The 17111-nt window shown below is 24.3% G+C and overlaps 2 protein-coding genes across 2 annotated transcripts; one reads left to right on the top strand and one right to left on the bottom strand.

Annotated features, from left to right (window-relative positions):
• Nucleotides 1–1256: 1256 nt before the first annotated feature.
• On the top strand, nt 1257–3383 carry OCT59_001677 (uncharacterized protein; the record flags this gene model as incomplete). Its single annotated transcript, XM_066143993.1, has 1 exon — nt 1257–3383. The coding sequence occupies one exon, from the start codon at nt 1257–1259 to the stop codon at nt 3381–3383; it is 2127 nt and encodes a 708-aa protein (XP_065995199.1).
• A 10878-nt stretch (nt 3384–14261) lies between these two features.
• On the bottom strand, nt 14262–16533 carry OCT59_001676 (uncharacterized protein; the record flags this gene model as incomplete). Its single annotated transcript, XM_066143992.1, has 11 exons — nt 14262–14286; nt 14418–14524; nt 14613–14621; nt 15180–15275; nt 15371–15573; nt 15669–15764; nt 15847–15888; nt 15970–16075; nt 16138–16215; nt 16300–16395; nt 16498–16533. 11 exons carry the CDS (start codon nt 16531–16533, stop codon nt 14262–14264), a joined length of 894 nt encoding a protein of 297 aa, XP_065995198.1.
• Between the last annotated feature and the right edge of the window lie 578 nt (nt 16534–17111).

The raw sequence follows: 17111 nt of genomic DNA, 5'->3' as shown, positions 1-17111 counted from the left end.
TATAATATTTACATATAATTTAAGCTAACTAAATTCTTTATTTAAAAAATTATTTTGTAATTTCTTTTAGTTGGTAAGTTATAAGTTATTGATTTAATTCTATTATATTGATATAATTACATATAATTTAAACTAACTGAATTCTTTATTTAAAAATTATTTATTTAATAATATAGGAAGTATGTTATTTATTTAATTCTGTTATACTTATATAATATTTACATATAATTTAGGCTAATTAAATTATTTGTTTAAAATATTTTAGCTTGTAAGTATTGCATTTTTTTTTTAACTATAATAATCCTATATTTTTTATAATTAATTTATTATAATTATATAATATTTACTAAATTTTTTTAGTTGGTAAGTTATAAGTTATTTTATACTATTTATTTAAAATTTAAATTAATTAATATTATATTAAATTTTTATAATTTTATTTAGAGTAAGTATAATTAATATTGTTTAATATTTAAATTTTTAATTGTAATTTTATTTTAAATTTTAATTTTTAATATCATTTCATTTTATATTTAAAGATTTGGTACTAGTGGAAATGAAATTGTGGATCAATTTATTTCCAAAAATAAATTAAAATGGATACCTTATGATAAATTTGAAAATATTGAATATCTTGATAAAGGAGGATTTGGTACTATATATAAAGCTAAATATAATAGTGTTGAAGTAATTTTTAAATATTTTGATTATCTTAATAATTCAGATGAAAGTTTAAATGAATTTTTAAATGAAGTATGATTAAATATTATCTTTTTTTTAATATTATAATTTATTTATACTAATTTACTAATAAATATTATTTTTTATAGTGGGAAATTATCGAATATTCAAATCAAATTATTGGAATATATGGATTTACAAAAGATCCAGATACTTTGAATTATGTATTAATAATGGAGTATACAAATAAGAATAGTTTAAAAAGATGTTTAACAGAAATAACAAAAAATTGGGAACAAAAATTATTTTGTTTATATCAAATTATTAGGGGTCTTGATAATATTCATGGAGAAGATCTTATCCATTATAACTTCCATGATGGTAATATTTTATGTAACAAATATAAAGAAAATATATATGGAATTTTTATTAGTGATTATTTAGGATTGTATCAACTTACAAAATCTTTTTTAAAAGAAAATGATATCTATGGAATTTTACCATTTATAGCACCTGAAATTTTAAGAGGTCAACCTTATACACAAGCTAGTGATATATATAGTTTTTCTATAATTATGTGGGAATTTACATCTGAAATATCACCATTTAATGATAAAGCACATGATCTTCAACTTGCTTTAAGTATTTGTAAAGGTAAACGTCCTGAAATCATTGAAAATACTCCACAATGTTATATAGATTTAATGAAAAAATGCTGGGATGAAGATCCATTAAAAAGGCCATCTTCTGAAGAAGTTTTAAATATTATTGGTGATTGGATTTTTCTTCCTTGGCATAAGGAAATTGAAGATATTAATGAAGAATTAAAAAATAATATTATGGAATTTATAAATGCACCAATTGAGCATAATAACCTTATTGTAGAATCTCATCCAAAAGCATGCTATACAAGTCATTTACTTGATTTTACTAGTAAAGAATTAAATGAAATTCTAGAAGGTTCTCAAGGATTTCTAGTCAATTTACAACAAAACTCAACTTTACAAAATGAAGAATTTGCAAAAAAAGAAAGTACTTTACAAATCCAAATTACAAACCTGCAAAGTGAAAAACAAGCTTTAGTTGACAAGCTGAGTGAACAATTAAAACAAAACAGTCAGTTAAATCAAGAAAAAAATAATCTGCAAAATGAATTAGTCCAAACAGAAACCATTATTCAAGAATTAAAATCAAAGCAAGATCAATTTAAAAATCAATTAAATCAATTTCAAATTGGTTATAAGCAAATAGAGGAAGAAAATCTTAAGTTAGAAAAGATTGCTGAAACTTATTATCAAAGTTCTCAAAATGAGTTAGTTAATTTACAACAAAGAAATTCTCAAACAGAAAAAGTCATTCTTAAGTTAGAAAATGAATTATTTGATTTACAACAAAGGAATCTTAAATTTGAGCAAAATAATCAAAACCTGAAGCAAAGGAATTTTGAATTTGAACAAAATAATCAAAATCTGAGGCTTAACTTAGCTAAACAGATTAACAAATTTGCAGAAAAAGAAAATATTTTACAAACCCAAATTATTGACCTGCAAAATGAAAAGCAAAACTTAGCTGGCATTTTAATCAATTTAACTGAACAGTTGAAACAAAATAAACTAACTAACCAGAAAGTTCAAGATCAAATCAGCCAGTTAAAACAAGATGAAATTAAATTGCAAGAAAAATTAGCTCAAACAGAAGCTAATATTCAAGAATTAAAATCTCACAAAGAAAGTTTAATTGAACAAAAAGAGCAATTAGAAGTTAATTATGAACAAATAAAACAAGAAAAAATCAGATTGCAAAATATGGTGAGTGATCTTTTACAAGATCAAAAGTTTACTACTGAATTGAAAGCCAAGTTAGCCAAGTTAGAAAAAGAAATTGCTCAATTGGAACAAAAATTAATTATTGAAGAACAAATCAAAATACAATTAACTCAAGCCTTACAGATTAAAGAAGATAGAATAAATGAATTAGAACAAGAGCTGATTAACCTTGATCAAGAGCGCATTAAAAAGTTACAAGATAAAAGAAAAGAATTGAGTGAAATTGAAAAGGAATTATTAAATAAATTAACTATTGGAAAAAATACTAAAGAAATTCATAAAGAAAAAGATGCTAAACAAAAAGAGATGAATGAACTTCAACAAGAATTATTAAGAACCTCAGCTTCTTATGATGCCAATAGAAAAAAACTGATTTTCAATCAAGTCAATAATTTTCTGAAAGTTAAGGGTGGATTCTTAACTTTACGAGAAGAAGCTATTAAAAAACTACAAAATTGCTGTAATAATCTAGAAAGTTCTATTAATAAGAAAAGAAATACTATTGGTTCTATTAGAGATATGAAAACCTCTAAATTGACTGATAAATATACTAAAGAATTTCAAAGTATTCTTGTAAAATATAATGATGGATTGTTAGAGTTGAACAAAAATTATTATTCCTTAAAGAAAATTGTTCAGGAAAATAAAGAGTTGGAAGTTAGCCTCATAACTGAAAATATTCTTAAGTTGAATTCTTTTGATCTTGATAAATACAAAATTTTTAAATTTGCTACTAATTCTCAGGAAGGAACTAGAATTCAATTAAATACTAATATGATGTCAGAAGATATAAATTCATTAAGAAAGAATTTGAATGAATTGAAATTAGAATTAAACCAAGAAAAAAAAGAATTAAAAAATTTAGCAACAGTTTAGATTTAACCATATTGATGGATTATAGTACAGTTCATAAAATAGCTATTGATTCATTGTAATAAAACTAAGTGTAATATTTACTAAAATATATGAATATATGAATATATATTCTAGAATTTATTGAACATTAATAGTTCTAGGAATTTCGAGATTTTTTTTTATTAAATTATAACTGTATTTTTATTTTATTTTTTTTTGTTTTTTTTATCAATAAAGGATAATTAAACTTTTGAAAGTTCTTTATATAAGTCATTTAAATAACTGTTTTATACTTATATTTAAATTAAAAATAAATAAAACGTATATAATATATAAGAACCATTTTATCTTCAATATTAATTCACCAATGTAAAAAGCCAATTTTGTTTACATAGATGTACTTGATAAAAAAAATTATACTGTATATATGTATGTCTATACTAATATTTTTGCATTAGATTCTTTCAGATTTTAACAATCGTTAACAACTAAAATTGATTTTCCATAAAAGCCTTCCTTGCATTTTGAACAAATTCTTATGCTTGTTTATATTTAAATTTTTTTACTTATTAGTATTAGTGTAGTGTTATTGTGAACTAAAAAAAAAATTTTAATCATCAATTACTTTTTTTAGTAACAATAAATTACGATTAATGAGATTTTTAATTAATAAAAAAAAATTTTTTGGAATAATAATAGATCGATATATTAAATTTTTTTTTGAATTTTTTTAATAACAATAGTTTTTTTATAGATAACTTAGGACCCAGAAATATATATATAGGGGTCAGGTGATGAAAAAAAATTTGCTGTACACATTTTTTCAGGGCTGGAATTGTGATAATGCCAGTCTGTTACTATAATAGGAAATAAAATTCTGACTGGCATTATCAAAAATTATCTAAAAAAGGAAAGATTTTCATGATTTTTTTTAGTTCAAAATACGCTGACCTTGTGACACGCTGCCCATAGGATAATAAATTATCGTATGTTGCCACTGACGTGTTGAGTTCAAATAATATCTATGCTTGGTTTAAAATAAAAATTAGTTACAAAAATTACAAAAACATTATTTCTTACCCAAATATTAATTTTGCGATAGTTTCCCCAAATTTAATATTTACAATATACATTAAATTAATAATGTCTTCTTTTCTCATAAGAAAAGGCTAAACAGTGTATTAGTTTTTATTAAGGGCGAACTAAAATTTTTATTTTCTAAAAATTGAACTAACGAAATCCACCCCTTTTTGTACATTTTAAGAAAATCATTTCTAATATCTACTATCTTTTTCTAATAAAAATTTAAGAAAATTTAAGAAAATAAAAGATCTATTATCATATGACTATCTTGTTACACTAAACTAAACTATAAATATAATTTTATCGGCTAATTATTTACCCATCGGTTAATTATTTATCCATCAGCTAATTATTTATCCTTATTCTATTTTATTATATTTTCAGTTATTACATTTATCCTCCCCTTGAAAATTTATGTCCCATAAATTAAGAATCAAACTTGGGTCTCAACCATATTATATTATTATATATGGTTCAAATATTTCCCTATCAAAATATTCTTTTAATAATTCTCCATTTACAGGTCTTCTTAAAATCCTCCCATTTAATTCTTTAATTTTGTATGATCCATTTATTATTACTTCATGTATATAATATGGTCCCTTCCATTTTTCTTCTAGCTTTCCTGTATGTGTTTTGTATTTTGCTGCGTCAAAGTATAATACTTTATCTCCTATTTGAAAATTTTGTTTTCATTTTCCAATTTTATCATGATATTTCTTTTGTTGTTCTTGTGCTTTTTCAATATTCTTCTTTGCTTCATATCTTTTTATTGGTAATTCTTCTATTATATGTTCTATCCTTTTAATCATTGTAATTCTTTTAACTTCTTCATTGTCTGGTAATATTACTTTTCTTCCATAAGTCAAATAAAATGGTGTCATTTTACTTGATTTTTGTATTTTACTCCTATATGCAAACAATATTGGTGCTATTCTTTGATCCCAATTTTTATCTTCATATTCTCTATTTCTGTATATCGTTAATTTTTCTTTTACTAATTTCGCCAATGATTCTATTAATGTTTTATTAAATCGTTCTACTAATCCATTTGTTTTAGGGTGATAAGGAGTTGAGAATTTATGTTGAACATTAAATTTTTCTGTAAGATTTTTAGTTAATTGATTATTAAATTCTGATCCATTATCTGTAAATATTTTCTTTGGACATCCATGTTGACAAATTATTTCTTCATAAATGAATTTTGATATTTCTTTTGCATTTGCTTCTTTTATTGCTTTTGCTTCTGGCCATTTTGTAAAGAAATCTATTGCTACTACTATGTATTTATTTCCTTCTTCTGTTCTTGTGATAATTGTCAAAGAAGAAATAATCCACAAGGACTACATGAATTACATCCAATAGAAGTAAAAGAACCTTTTTATATGATTGGGATAGATGTAATAGGACCATTACCAACTTTTTACATATTTTTTTACATCTTGTTTCATATTCTTCCACCAATATTTTTCTTTTACTTTTTCATATGTAGCTTGAATTCCAAAATGTGCTGATTCTGAAGTATAAGGAGGTTTAAATAAGCAATATCAGCAATATCTAAGGTAATTTCATGTAATTCGAACTTTTGATCCAAAACTGAGCAATTGATCATGACGATTTTTAGCCTTCCGGGTATCTACTGCAAGAGAAATAGATGTAGCTCATTTTGATAAATTGTTGAAGTTGTAAGAATGAGGAGTTATAGGATGCATGAATAATGGAATTTAAAGTTTCCTGGCATGGCATAATGAAAAAAGGATTAAAGTTTATGAATAAATTGACGGAATTTTTATCTTGTAATAACGTTTATAGATTGAGAATCTTCTATTACCAATTCAGTGAGCATTTTACATAATTCTTCCTGTTTTATTTCAGAATGTCTATTTGCTTGTTGTTCTTTGAAAATTTTGCGTTATGAAATTAAAAATTAAAATCAATATGCTATAATTATAATTTTTTTTAGATGAATAATTAATAAAAAAAAAGTAGATTTACTTTTCCGTATTCGTTAACGTAAATGTCATGACAGTTTATTAAATGAATTATTTCATGATTTGTATCATTACTTGGTTGGCTATGACCCATAACGTAAGATTTTCCACATGGTGTATTATCAGAATCTTTTAATAATTTACAGACCATTGCTTTGTAACGTATACCTTTTATTTCTTTGATTTCTTCGTTGAAATAATCCCAATACCATCGATTACCTTATTTGAAATGAGAATATTACAAAATAAATAATTCTTGAAAACAGTACTTATACATATAAATCTTTAATTAAAGATCGTATTAATTAATTATACTTACTATCAGCATATTTGCAAGACTTAATCATGAGCAATAGTTTCAAAATGATTACGGTCAGCTTGACACACATAAGCAGTATCAGGCATTAGTTCTTCTATTAATAATGATCGGTTTATTGGTAAGAATCAACTAAATCAGTCAATAAAATGACGAATGTAATGATAGCCAGTATAATAATATACCTGGGTTTGGATCGGCCAACATTGAACAAATTACCGATAGTACTTGAATTATAAAAAGTTGATTAAATTTTTTATATAAAAGAATTGCAACAGTCTTGTAGTAAATATACCTTTTGAAATAGTAAGCGCTGGTGACCAATACATTAGAATATCCGACATTATAAGTCTACTAAAGCTGATATTTGGATGGTAGATTTTTGTTATAAAACGAAACTGTAGAATACGTGAGTAAATACGTAATTAAAATAAATTTACAACTGTATAACTAGAGTAACTTGGTAATTATTAGTGAGTTATAATCATTATACTGTCAGATTGACTTGAAAATTTTGGGTCGGGTCATCAAACGTTTTTATAATTAAATATAAAAAAAATTGATTTTTTTATTAAAAACGTCAGACTTGACGTTTTTATGATTAAAAAATCATTTTTTACGTTAGATTTGATTAAAAATCAAAAAAATTGATTTCTTTGGTTAAAAACGTAAGACTTGGCGTTTTTGTAATTAAAAAATCAAAAAAAAAATGATTTTATTAATTAAAAACGTCAGACTCGACGTTTTTGTAATTAAAAAATCAAAAAAATGTTTTTTTCAGTTAAAAATGTCAGACATGACATTTTGGTGATTAAAAATAAAAAAAAATGACTTTTTTAGTTAAAAAACGTCAGGCTTGACGTTTTTGTAATTAAAAAATCAAAAAAAATGACTTTTTTAGTTAAAAAACGTCAGGCTTGACGTTTTTGTAATTAAAAAATCAAAAAAAATGACTTTTTTAGTTAAAAAACGTCAGGCTTGACGTTTTTGTAATTAAAAAATCAAAAAAATGACTTTTTTAGTTAAAAAACGTCAGGCTTGACGTTTTTGTAATTAAAAAATCAAAAAAAATGACTTTTTTAGTTAAAAAACGTCAGGCTTGACGTTTTTGTAATTAAAAAATCAAAAAAATGACTTTTTCAGTTAAAAAACGTCAGGCTTGACGTTTTTGTAATTAAAAATCAAAAAAAATGACTTTTTCAGTTAAAAAACGTCAGACATGACATTTTTGTGATTAAAAATAAAAAAATGATTTTTTTAATTAAAAACGTCAGATTTGACGTTTTTGTAATTAAAAAATCAAAAAAATGACTTTTTTAGTTAAAAAACGTCAGACTTGACGTTTTTTAATTAAAAAATCAAAAAAAAATGATTTTTTTAGTTAAAAACGTCAGACATGACATTTTTGTGATTAAAAATTAAAAAAAATGATTTTTTAATTAAAAACGTCAGATTTGACATTTTTATGATTCAAAAAATCATTTTTTACGTTAGATTTGACAATTTTGTAATTAAAAATCAAAAAAATTGATTTTTTTAGTTAAAAACGTCAGACTTGACGTTTTTGTGATTAAAAATCAAAAAAAATATTGGTTTTTTTTAATTAAAAATGTCAGACTTGATGTTTTTGTGATTAAAAATCAAAAAAAATATTGATTTTTTAATTAAAAACGTCAGACTTGGCATTTTGTAATTAAAAATCAAAAAAATATTGTTTTTTTAATTAAAAACGTCAGACTTTACGTTTTTGTAATTAAAAAATCAAAAAAATGATTTTTTTGATTAAAAATGTCAGACTTGATGTTTTTGTAATTAAAAAATCAAAAAAAAAATGATTTTTTTGATTAAAAACGTTAGACTTGACGTTATTGTAATTAAAAAATCAAAAAAATGATTTTTTTGATTAAAAACGTTAGACTTGACGTTATTGTAATTAAAAAATCAAAAAAATGATTTTTTTGATTAAAAACGTCAGACTTGACGTTTTTGTTATGATTAAAAAATCAAAAAAATGATTTTTTTAATTAAAAAACGTCAGACTTGACATTTTTGTGATTAAAAAATAAAAATCAAAAAAAATATTGGTTTTTTTTAATTAAAAACGTCAGACTTGACGTTTTTGTAATTAAAAAATCAAAAAAAAATGATTTTTTTAATTAAAAACGTCAGACTTGACATTTTTGTTATTAAAAATCAAAAAAATATTGGTTTTTTTTAATTAAAAACGTCAGTCTTGACATTTTTTGTTAAAAAAATAAAAAATGAAGAAAAAACATTTTTGCGTTATTTTTTTTATGAAAAATGCCAAAACGTTTTTTTCTTAATAGTAATGCAAAAAAAAAAGTTTTTGGCATTTTTTTTAATAATATTATATGAAAAAACACTGAAACGTTTTTTTTACAATTTTTTTATTTTTTTGTAATATTTTATGAAATTTTAATGATCAACAAAAAAATGAAATTATGCAAATATTGAATGATGCAACAATTTAACAGGAACTTTTAGTGGCACAGGAAGAGTTTTTGCGAAAAGTTGGCATTAGAAGTTTTTTTCATTGTCATTGTCATTGTCATTGACATTGACATTGACATTGACATTGACATTTACATTTTTTACATAAAGTTATATAAGATTAATCTGAGAGTTTTTTACTAAAAAGGAAATTTTTTTATAAAAAGGGAAATGATTTTCAATTTCGAGGCAATTCAGCAGGTGTTTTAATAACAAATTGAGAAATGATTTCCATAGAAAATCTCGTGACAAAATTTATAATAAATTTAAAATAAATGATCAACAAATGATCAACAAAATCGTTACTAGTTTTATAAAAAACGTCCAATAATATCTTTTTATTGTTTTAAATAAATTTACCTTTGGTGATTTAAACGGATAATCTGTAGGAAAATCAATAAAAAGAGAAAATGTACCACCTGAGTATGGTGAATCAGACTAATCAAAGTTATAGGAAAAGAATTGAATGATTCATCTATATATATGTAAAATTTAATATATAAGCCGAAAAGTACTTACAGAACTCGCTTTTCAATGAAAAAGATCATCTTCGATAGGACCAGCATTACAAGATGACGATGATTCACGTCCTAAGTCGTGCAATTCCTAGTTGAGAAAAATGGTTTGTCTAAGTCGGTAGTTGAAAAAATAAATTTATACTAATAAATATTTTTCTGATTTGTGATAGAGACTCACCTTTTTAATTCTTTTAAGTGCCATTTAGTTCGTTAGTAAAAAAAAAATCTAAATTATGTAAAAAAGTTACTCACTATCACGAGTATATATTTAATTAGTTTTTTTTCTGTATAATAAAAAAATTATTAATAAAGAAATGAAAATGCGGTTACCAAAAAAAAACAGGGTATTACACAATTTATACTATCCAACAGTGACAATTTTTTATTTTAATTATTCTTTAAATTAATTTACTTATTAGTTACATATAATTGTGCCATTCCGAGTATTTTTTTAGAAAAGAATGTCAAAAAGTCTGTGCTATATATCTAAATTATTTGTAGTATCGTCTTAATTAATTTGACGATTGTACTAACCATGAAACTCAATATATGTTTAGACTTTTCATGCTTAAGCTAAAGCTTACGTTTATTTTTAAATTTAGAATATGCTTCAAAGCTTCAAAGGTCAAGCTTTATGCACTGGGTCCGCAGTCAGAACGGTAGGTTAATATATATTGAAAAAAAACATGATGAAAATAATAGGCATGAACGTAATAAATGTACATAATTACTATGGCAAAAATACTTAATTAAGTTAAATACCAAATGTTGTGTTACAATTACCGTTTATAAATAATATGAAATTTTTTTTTTTCCCTAAATAATGAATCTGGAGATTTTACCATTATTACAGTATTACCGTTATGTAAAGCAATAAAAAGATGAAAAATCTTGGATATAGCGATCATCATTTGATCACAAAGTTTTCCCATTTAATTGTTTAAAAAAAAAAAAATTGGACGGGTAAATATATAAAAAGTTCGTAATTGTTTATTAATAATTTATTGATAATAAATAATTGATGCATCTATAAAATTGTCGTATAATAATAATTATATCAAAGATTTCACTTTTTTTTAATAACGCCTCATACAAATAAATCATAAAAAAAGTATAGATATTTATTTTAAAATATAGTATCATGCTGGCAAAACTTACCTTAATTTGTGTAATCCATTCTATTGTTGAATAAGATAAATAAAAGAGACCATTGCTATTATGATAATACAATAGTAGTGAACCTAAAAATAATTACTTTGTTCCCAAAAAATCCTTCAGTCCCAAAATAGATTCCAGATTTTATGTCTGGTGATGTGCTGGTAAATTATCTCTCAATGAAGAACCTCCTCATGATAATATTTTGGAGGCAATTAACAAACTTTTAATTAATTGTAATTCTCACACTATTCTCACAAAAAAATTTTGTCAATATCAATATTACGAAAAAAAATTAAAATCCAAAATTAACTTTAAACAACAAATTTATATATTATCGGTTTGACGAGATCGTTCATGCAATTTTTGTAATAAACTCCCGTTACTATCCAATAATGAGATAACCGATCTATAAAATAACAATTATGTAAAATATGCATGAACTTTTAATTCCCAACTTAATTTAATATATATTTATATATATATATATATAGCAATTTTCAAAAAAAAATTCATATATTTGTGTATAAAAAGAAAAAGTTCTTCAGTGAACTATTCACCGTTCATAGGTGATAGGTACACTGTTCGACGCCTTCCAAGAAAATGTAATCCCTCGAATTTTATGTTATAGGTAGTTTTATTCGTCCAAAAATTTCACACCAAATTAAAATTAAATTTAGATTAAAATTTTAAGATTTTTATTTATTATTTATTTATATTGTTGCAATAATTTATGTAAAGTTCGAAAACCCTAAACTGATTCTCATATTATGTAATATGTATTAATAATCGTTTCATAATTGTTAAGTTCATAAATTAATTACGTTTCGCATATACTGTGTTTTAATTAGGCCTTTCCGCTCATTCAATTAGAAATTCAGTTAAATAATCATTTTATTTCGATATGTTTTTTTATTCGGTTAGAAATATTCGATATTAACATTTAACATTATATAGATAAAAATTTATTATTTCTTACTGTTCGAAGTTATTATAACCTTTTATATAAAATTATTATTTATCCTTGAAGGAAGAATATAATGAGTAAAATATCTCGCTCTTTATAAAAAATCATAAGCGCACACAAAAGAATAAATATTGAGAAAAAACATTATGAAATAAACTCCGTATAAAAAACTTGCAATTTATGTACATTGGCACATTGAAAAACTTATTTAATCAACGATTCGAAATTATGATATAGAGAATTAATAAATGAAATAAAAAAAAAATTAACGAGTAACGACGTATGTAAATAATTTCTAAAATCTTTTCCATAGAATTGATTTATAAAATGTATTTAGTTTTAAAATATAAACTTGATTCGGAACTTGCTTGGGTTTATATTCAAAATCGTGTTTATTTATTGAAATATATCTATTTTCAACGCGATATGACATAATAAATTCTTAGTATATTAGGATTTATTTTGATATATCCGATATATCCGTACTAAATTAATTTGATTTGTACATAAGCAATCGTGACTGGTTGGTTCCAGAGAAAATAGCTGCTTTGTGCTGGTTACAATTGATCGGTAAATATGATATACTTACTATATAGATAGACCACATGACATTATAATTACTGCGTCACAAATGCTTAACGCAGTTGCGCTTTTAACCTAATTTTTAAAACTTGAAATTTGAATATAAAAAAAAATTCATAAATTCATTTCGTTACGGAAGTTGGGAACTATTAAAATATCTATCCGAAAAAATAAAATTTATGCTTTAATAAAAAAGCTTGGACTTTTGCATTTCGGAAAAATAAAAAAAAATTAAGAAAATTAATACGTCTACTCCTTTTGATTAGTGTGTCTCTTTAGGAAAATCATGTCTTCACTTTATTCTCTATTAATAGAAACTAATGAAAAAACATTGTAATCATGTATACAGTCATACCAAAATGATTATGCGCTATAAATTATTTCTATACCGACAATACTGACATTTCAATAATTCTTTTATTATAAATCTATTACACTAATGAGTATCTAGTATTTTTTTTTGCCGTTTAATAAACTATGTGATCAGTATGATAAGCTATAGAAATTATAGTTTAATTGAATAGTTACAATTTATTGATTTTTATTGGTTTGCTATTAATATTATAATACATCTTAATACATTCACGTTCAGTTTTTAACTAATATTTATAGTTACATTACAATTAGTGATATGAACTTTCATTCCCTCCAAATCAAGAGTCAGGAAAGAAGAAAAAAATAGTTTCATCATACACAAATACACAAAAGTCTGAATTATATAGTGAACTAGATGCCCGTGTCTAGGATGATAAAAAGTTATTTACTATATACTATACGTAGTAAACAAATGGGTTATCATCCGAAGAATAATAACCCACCCAATTTATTTACTACTACTCTACTAGAATAGTAAATAACTAATACTTAAATATTATTGTCATAATGTATGTGGGCCAAAAAATACTTAATTCTATTCCAAAGAAACAGAATATATTTCGCTTTCTAGTTTATACATTCCATTCATTCTTTAGAATAATAATGCTTGATAACTATTTAGTAATAACTTATTATCCGAGCAAAAATAAAATAAAAGAACTTTAACATGTTATAAAATAATGTTGTTTAAAGTAACTTTATTTATAAAAACGATTGTTAATAATTTTTTAGACCTATTTATAAGAAATATAATATAAATAATGTAAATACAAATGTTTCTTTTAGGAATTACTGTTAATTAATTCTAAAATCTTATTGTTTTGTTTTAAAAATATCAAATATTTAAATATATCAGAATTTCCTTTATCAGTTAAATTATTCGCCTCAGAAAACAATTTTTCACTTACAGTTGAAGTTGTATAGACAGCTAAATATTTCATAGCCAAAGGGAATAAAACAGGAAATTTTTCTTTTCTTTCTTTCCACCACGTGAATGGATTGCTTTCTAAATCAATTTCTTCTTGATCCCAATACTCAGTAATCTCGGCACACGTAGGTGGAACTGGTTTCTTTAAATTAGCCAATATTGAGCTTGTTCTTTTTTGACTTTGCTTATATTTGTGTATATGATTATCGGCTTCTATAATTGTTTCCATTTCTCTGTACTTTTCATATAATAAATCTTTAACAGCATTTACTTTTGGATCAGATACAAAGGATAATCTTTTTATTCTAGGATCAAAAAGGCTATAAAGAATTAATTTTGGATCTGAAATATCTCTCCAGTAATTGTCTATAGCAGCAGAGAAGGAGAGCTTTATTTTATCAATAAGACCATCACAGTTTACGGGTTCATCAATTTGAATTCTTTTATCGAAAGTTGATTCCTCATCTTCGAAATTAATTTCTACTGTGGTCACGCTTTCTGAACAAAATTTATTCTTAATTTCAAGTAATGCAGGATTTATTAAAGAATAAGTGCAATAGGCCCCTTCTCTTAAAATTTCAGTAATTTCCAAAAAAGGCCCTAAAAGCGATTTAAGATCCTGAATCAACTTCAGTTCATCTTGAGTCAGCCTAATTTTTTCATATTTTTCAGCAAGACTATAAGATTTCCAATATGTTGGAAATTTCATAATAGTGTATAAAAGATTTGCAGAATCCTATAATGAGTAGAGAATTATTACTAAATACAAATACAAGTTTCAAAAGTAATTTGATTATTAATATGAAAATACTTAATGCTCTTACAATATTTTCCTTAAATTCATTTTGATTCAAAAAATTTTCATAACGTTTTGCACGTTCTATTAATATTTCAGCTGGTTTCATTACCTTTTCGATTACTGAATGTAATGTATGTTTAGTGCAACCTAACCAATTTGTTTTTTCCATGTCAAGAATTGCCTTTTTTATATTACTTTTATTAGTAGTTGTAATAGTAAATATTAAATTACGAATTTTCCATCTAGATATCACATCTTCAAGAGCATCCAATATATGTTCTGAAGTATGAGGATATCTAACGAAAGCAACATCTAAGGTAACTTCACGTAATTCACATTTTTGATCCAAAAATGAGCATGTGATACCTAAATAACCTTGACGATTTTTAGCTGTCCAGATATCTACTGCCAGAGAAATAGATAAAGCTTCTTTTTTGATATATTGTTGAAGTTGTGAGAATGAGGAGTTATAGGATTCATGAATAATTGAATTTACAGATTCTGAACTTGGCATAATAAAAGCAGGATTAAGTTTATGAATAAATTGACGAAATTGTTCTCTTGCAATAACACTTATAAATTGAGAATCTACTATCATCAATTCAGTAAGTGATTTCCATGATTCTTCTTGTTCTTTTTCAGAATGTTTATTTGTACCAGATATCTGTTGTTTTTTGAAAATTTTATGCTATGAAACGGAAAGTTGAATCATACAATATCATATCAGATTTTTTTTTTTTTTGGGTAAACACTTTATCAAAAAAGGCAAACTTTAGTACTTACCTTCCCATACCCGTTAACAAAAATGTCATGATAGTTTATCAAATGAATTATTATTGCATCTTTAATTTGTTTATCACTCACGTAAGTTTTTTCACATGGAGAATTACCAGGATTGTCTAATAAATTACAAACCATTTCTTTGCAAAGTGTACCATTTATTTCTTTTGTTACTGTGTTGTAATACTTTTGATACCATGGAGTACCTTATTTGAAACGAGAATATTAAAAATAAACAAATCTTGAAAACAGTGCATCTAAATCTTTAATTAATAAAGGCCGTATAATTAGCTATACTTACTATCAGCATATTTGCAAGCCCATTCATGGGCAGTAGCTTCATAACGAGTACTGTCAGTCTTATACACATGAGCAATTTCAGGTACAAGTGGATTATCTTATATTATTATTAATAATTATGATTAATCAATCAATCAAGACGAATGATAAATATGAATTATGATGTAATATATTATTACCTGTGTCTGGATTAATTACAAATGAATGAATTGACAGGAGTACTTAAAGAATGATGTTGATTAAAATTTTTTAGCATAGAAAATTGTAGATAATTAGGTAACACATTTATTTTTAAATTTTACCTCTTGAAATAGTAAGCGCTGGTGACCAACAATCTTTTAGAATATTCAGGCCTATATTTCCATCACTATTGATATTCGGATGATATATTCTTGTTGTAAAGTTAATCTAACATGAACAATATCTAAGTATATAATTAAAATATACAATACTGCATTAACAAAATGTACCTTTGGTGGTTTAAACGGATAATCTGTAGGAAAATGAATAGCAAGGAAAAACACGCCTCCTGAGTATGGTGAGTCAGGCTAATCAAAGTTACAGTAAGAGAGTGAATATTCTATATATTAATATAAAATTTGGTAAATAAACTAGCCAAAAAAAGTGCTTACAGGGCCTATGATTGTTGCTTGCCAATGAAAAAGATCATCACCGATAGGACCAGCACTACAATACAACGGTGGATCACGTCCTAAGTCGTACAATTCCTAGTAGGAGTAAAGAAAAGAAAATTATTAATTATTTTGTCAAAAGTCTCAGCTGAAAAATTTGTAGTAAAAAAAAATTTACGAAAAATAAATGAAACGCACTTTATTAATTCTTTTTATTGTTTTTGGGTTTGCCATTTTGTTTGTCAGGAAAAAAATAAAAATGGGGTTATCGTTGACAAGCTTATTTACGCTAAACTACTTTATTTGTATCACGAGCATCATTTTTTAATGAATCTTAAAAAAAGAATTTTCCTGATTTCTTATATGTAAATGTATGAATTTTTAACCATTTAGGGAATCGGATAAATGATCGGCCGATAGGCCGATTCTAAAGTAAAATTTTACTATCTGCTATTCCAATATAATTTTAATTATACGCTAATTTTGGAGTTCATCTTATTTTGAGCTTTACCGAATATTTCCGATTTCTTTAAATCAGCTGTAAAATATGAATATACGTGCCGGCAGTTGTGCTGGCCCGGACCCGGACCAGGATTTTTTTGTTTACATTTTTACCGTTTAAAATTTCATTATTTTAGTATTTTAGTGCTTTGAAGTCCAACTTTTTATTATTTTTTTTTAATAAAAACTAGCAGTGAACCGTTGCTTCGCATCGGGTTTAAGGTTTTTTAAGCAATATATTTATATATGATAAATTATGTGCAGATAATATATTGTATAAATGAGCAGAGATATGAATAAAAACAATCTAT

Source organism: Rhizophagus irregularis, chromosome 10 (genome assembly GCF_026210795.1).
Source record: "Rhizophagus irregularis chromosome 10, complete sequence".
Taxonomy (NCBI): Eukaryota; Fungi; Glomeromycota; class Glomeromycetes; order Glomerales; family Glomeraceae; genus Rhizophagus; species Rhizophagus irregularis.
The sequence above is the reverse complement of the archived record's forward strand: the minus strand, read 5'-3'. Positions and strand labels throughout refer to the sequence as shown.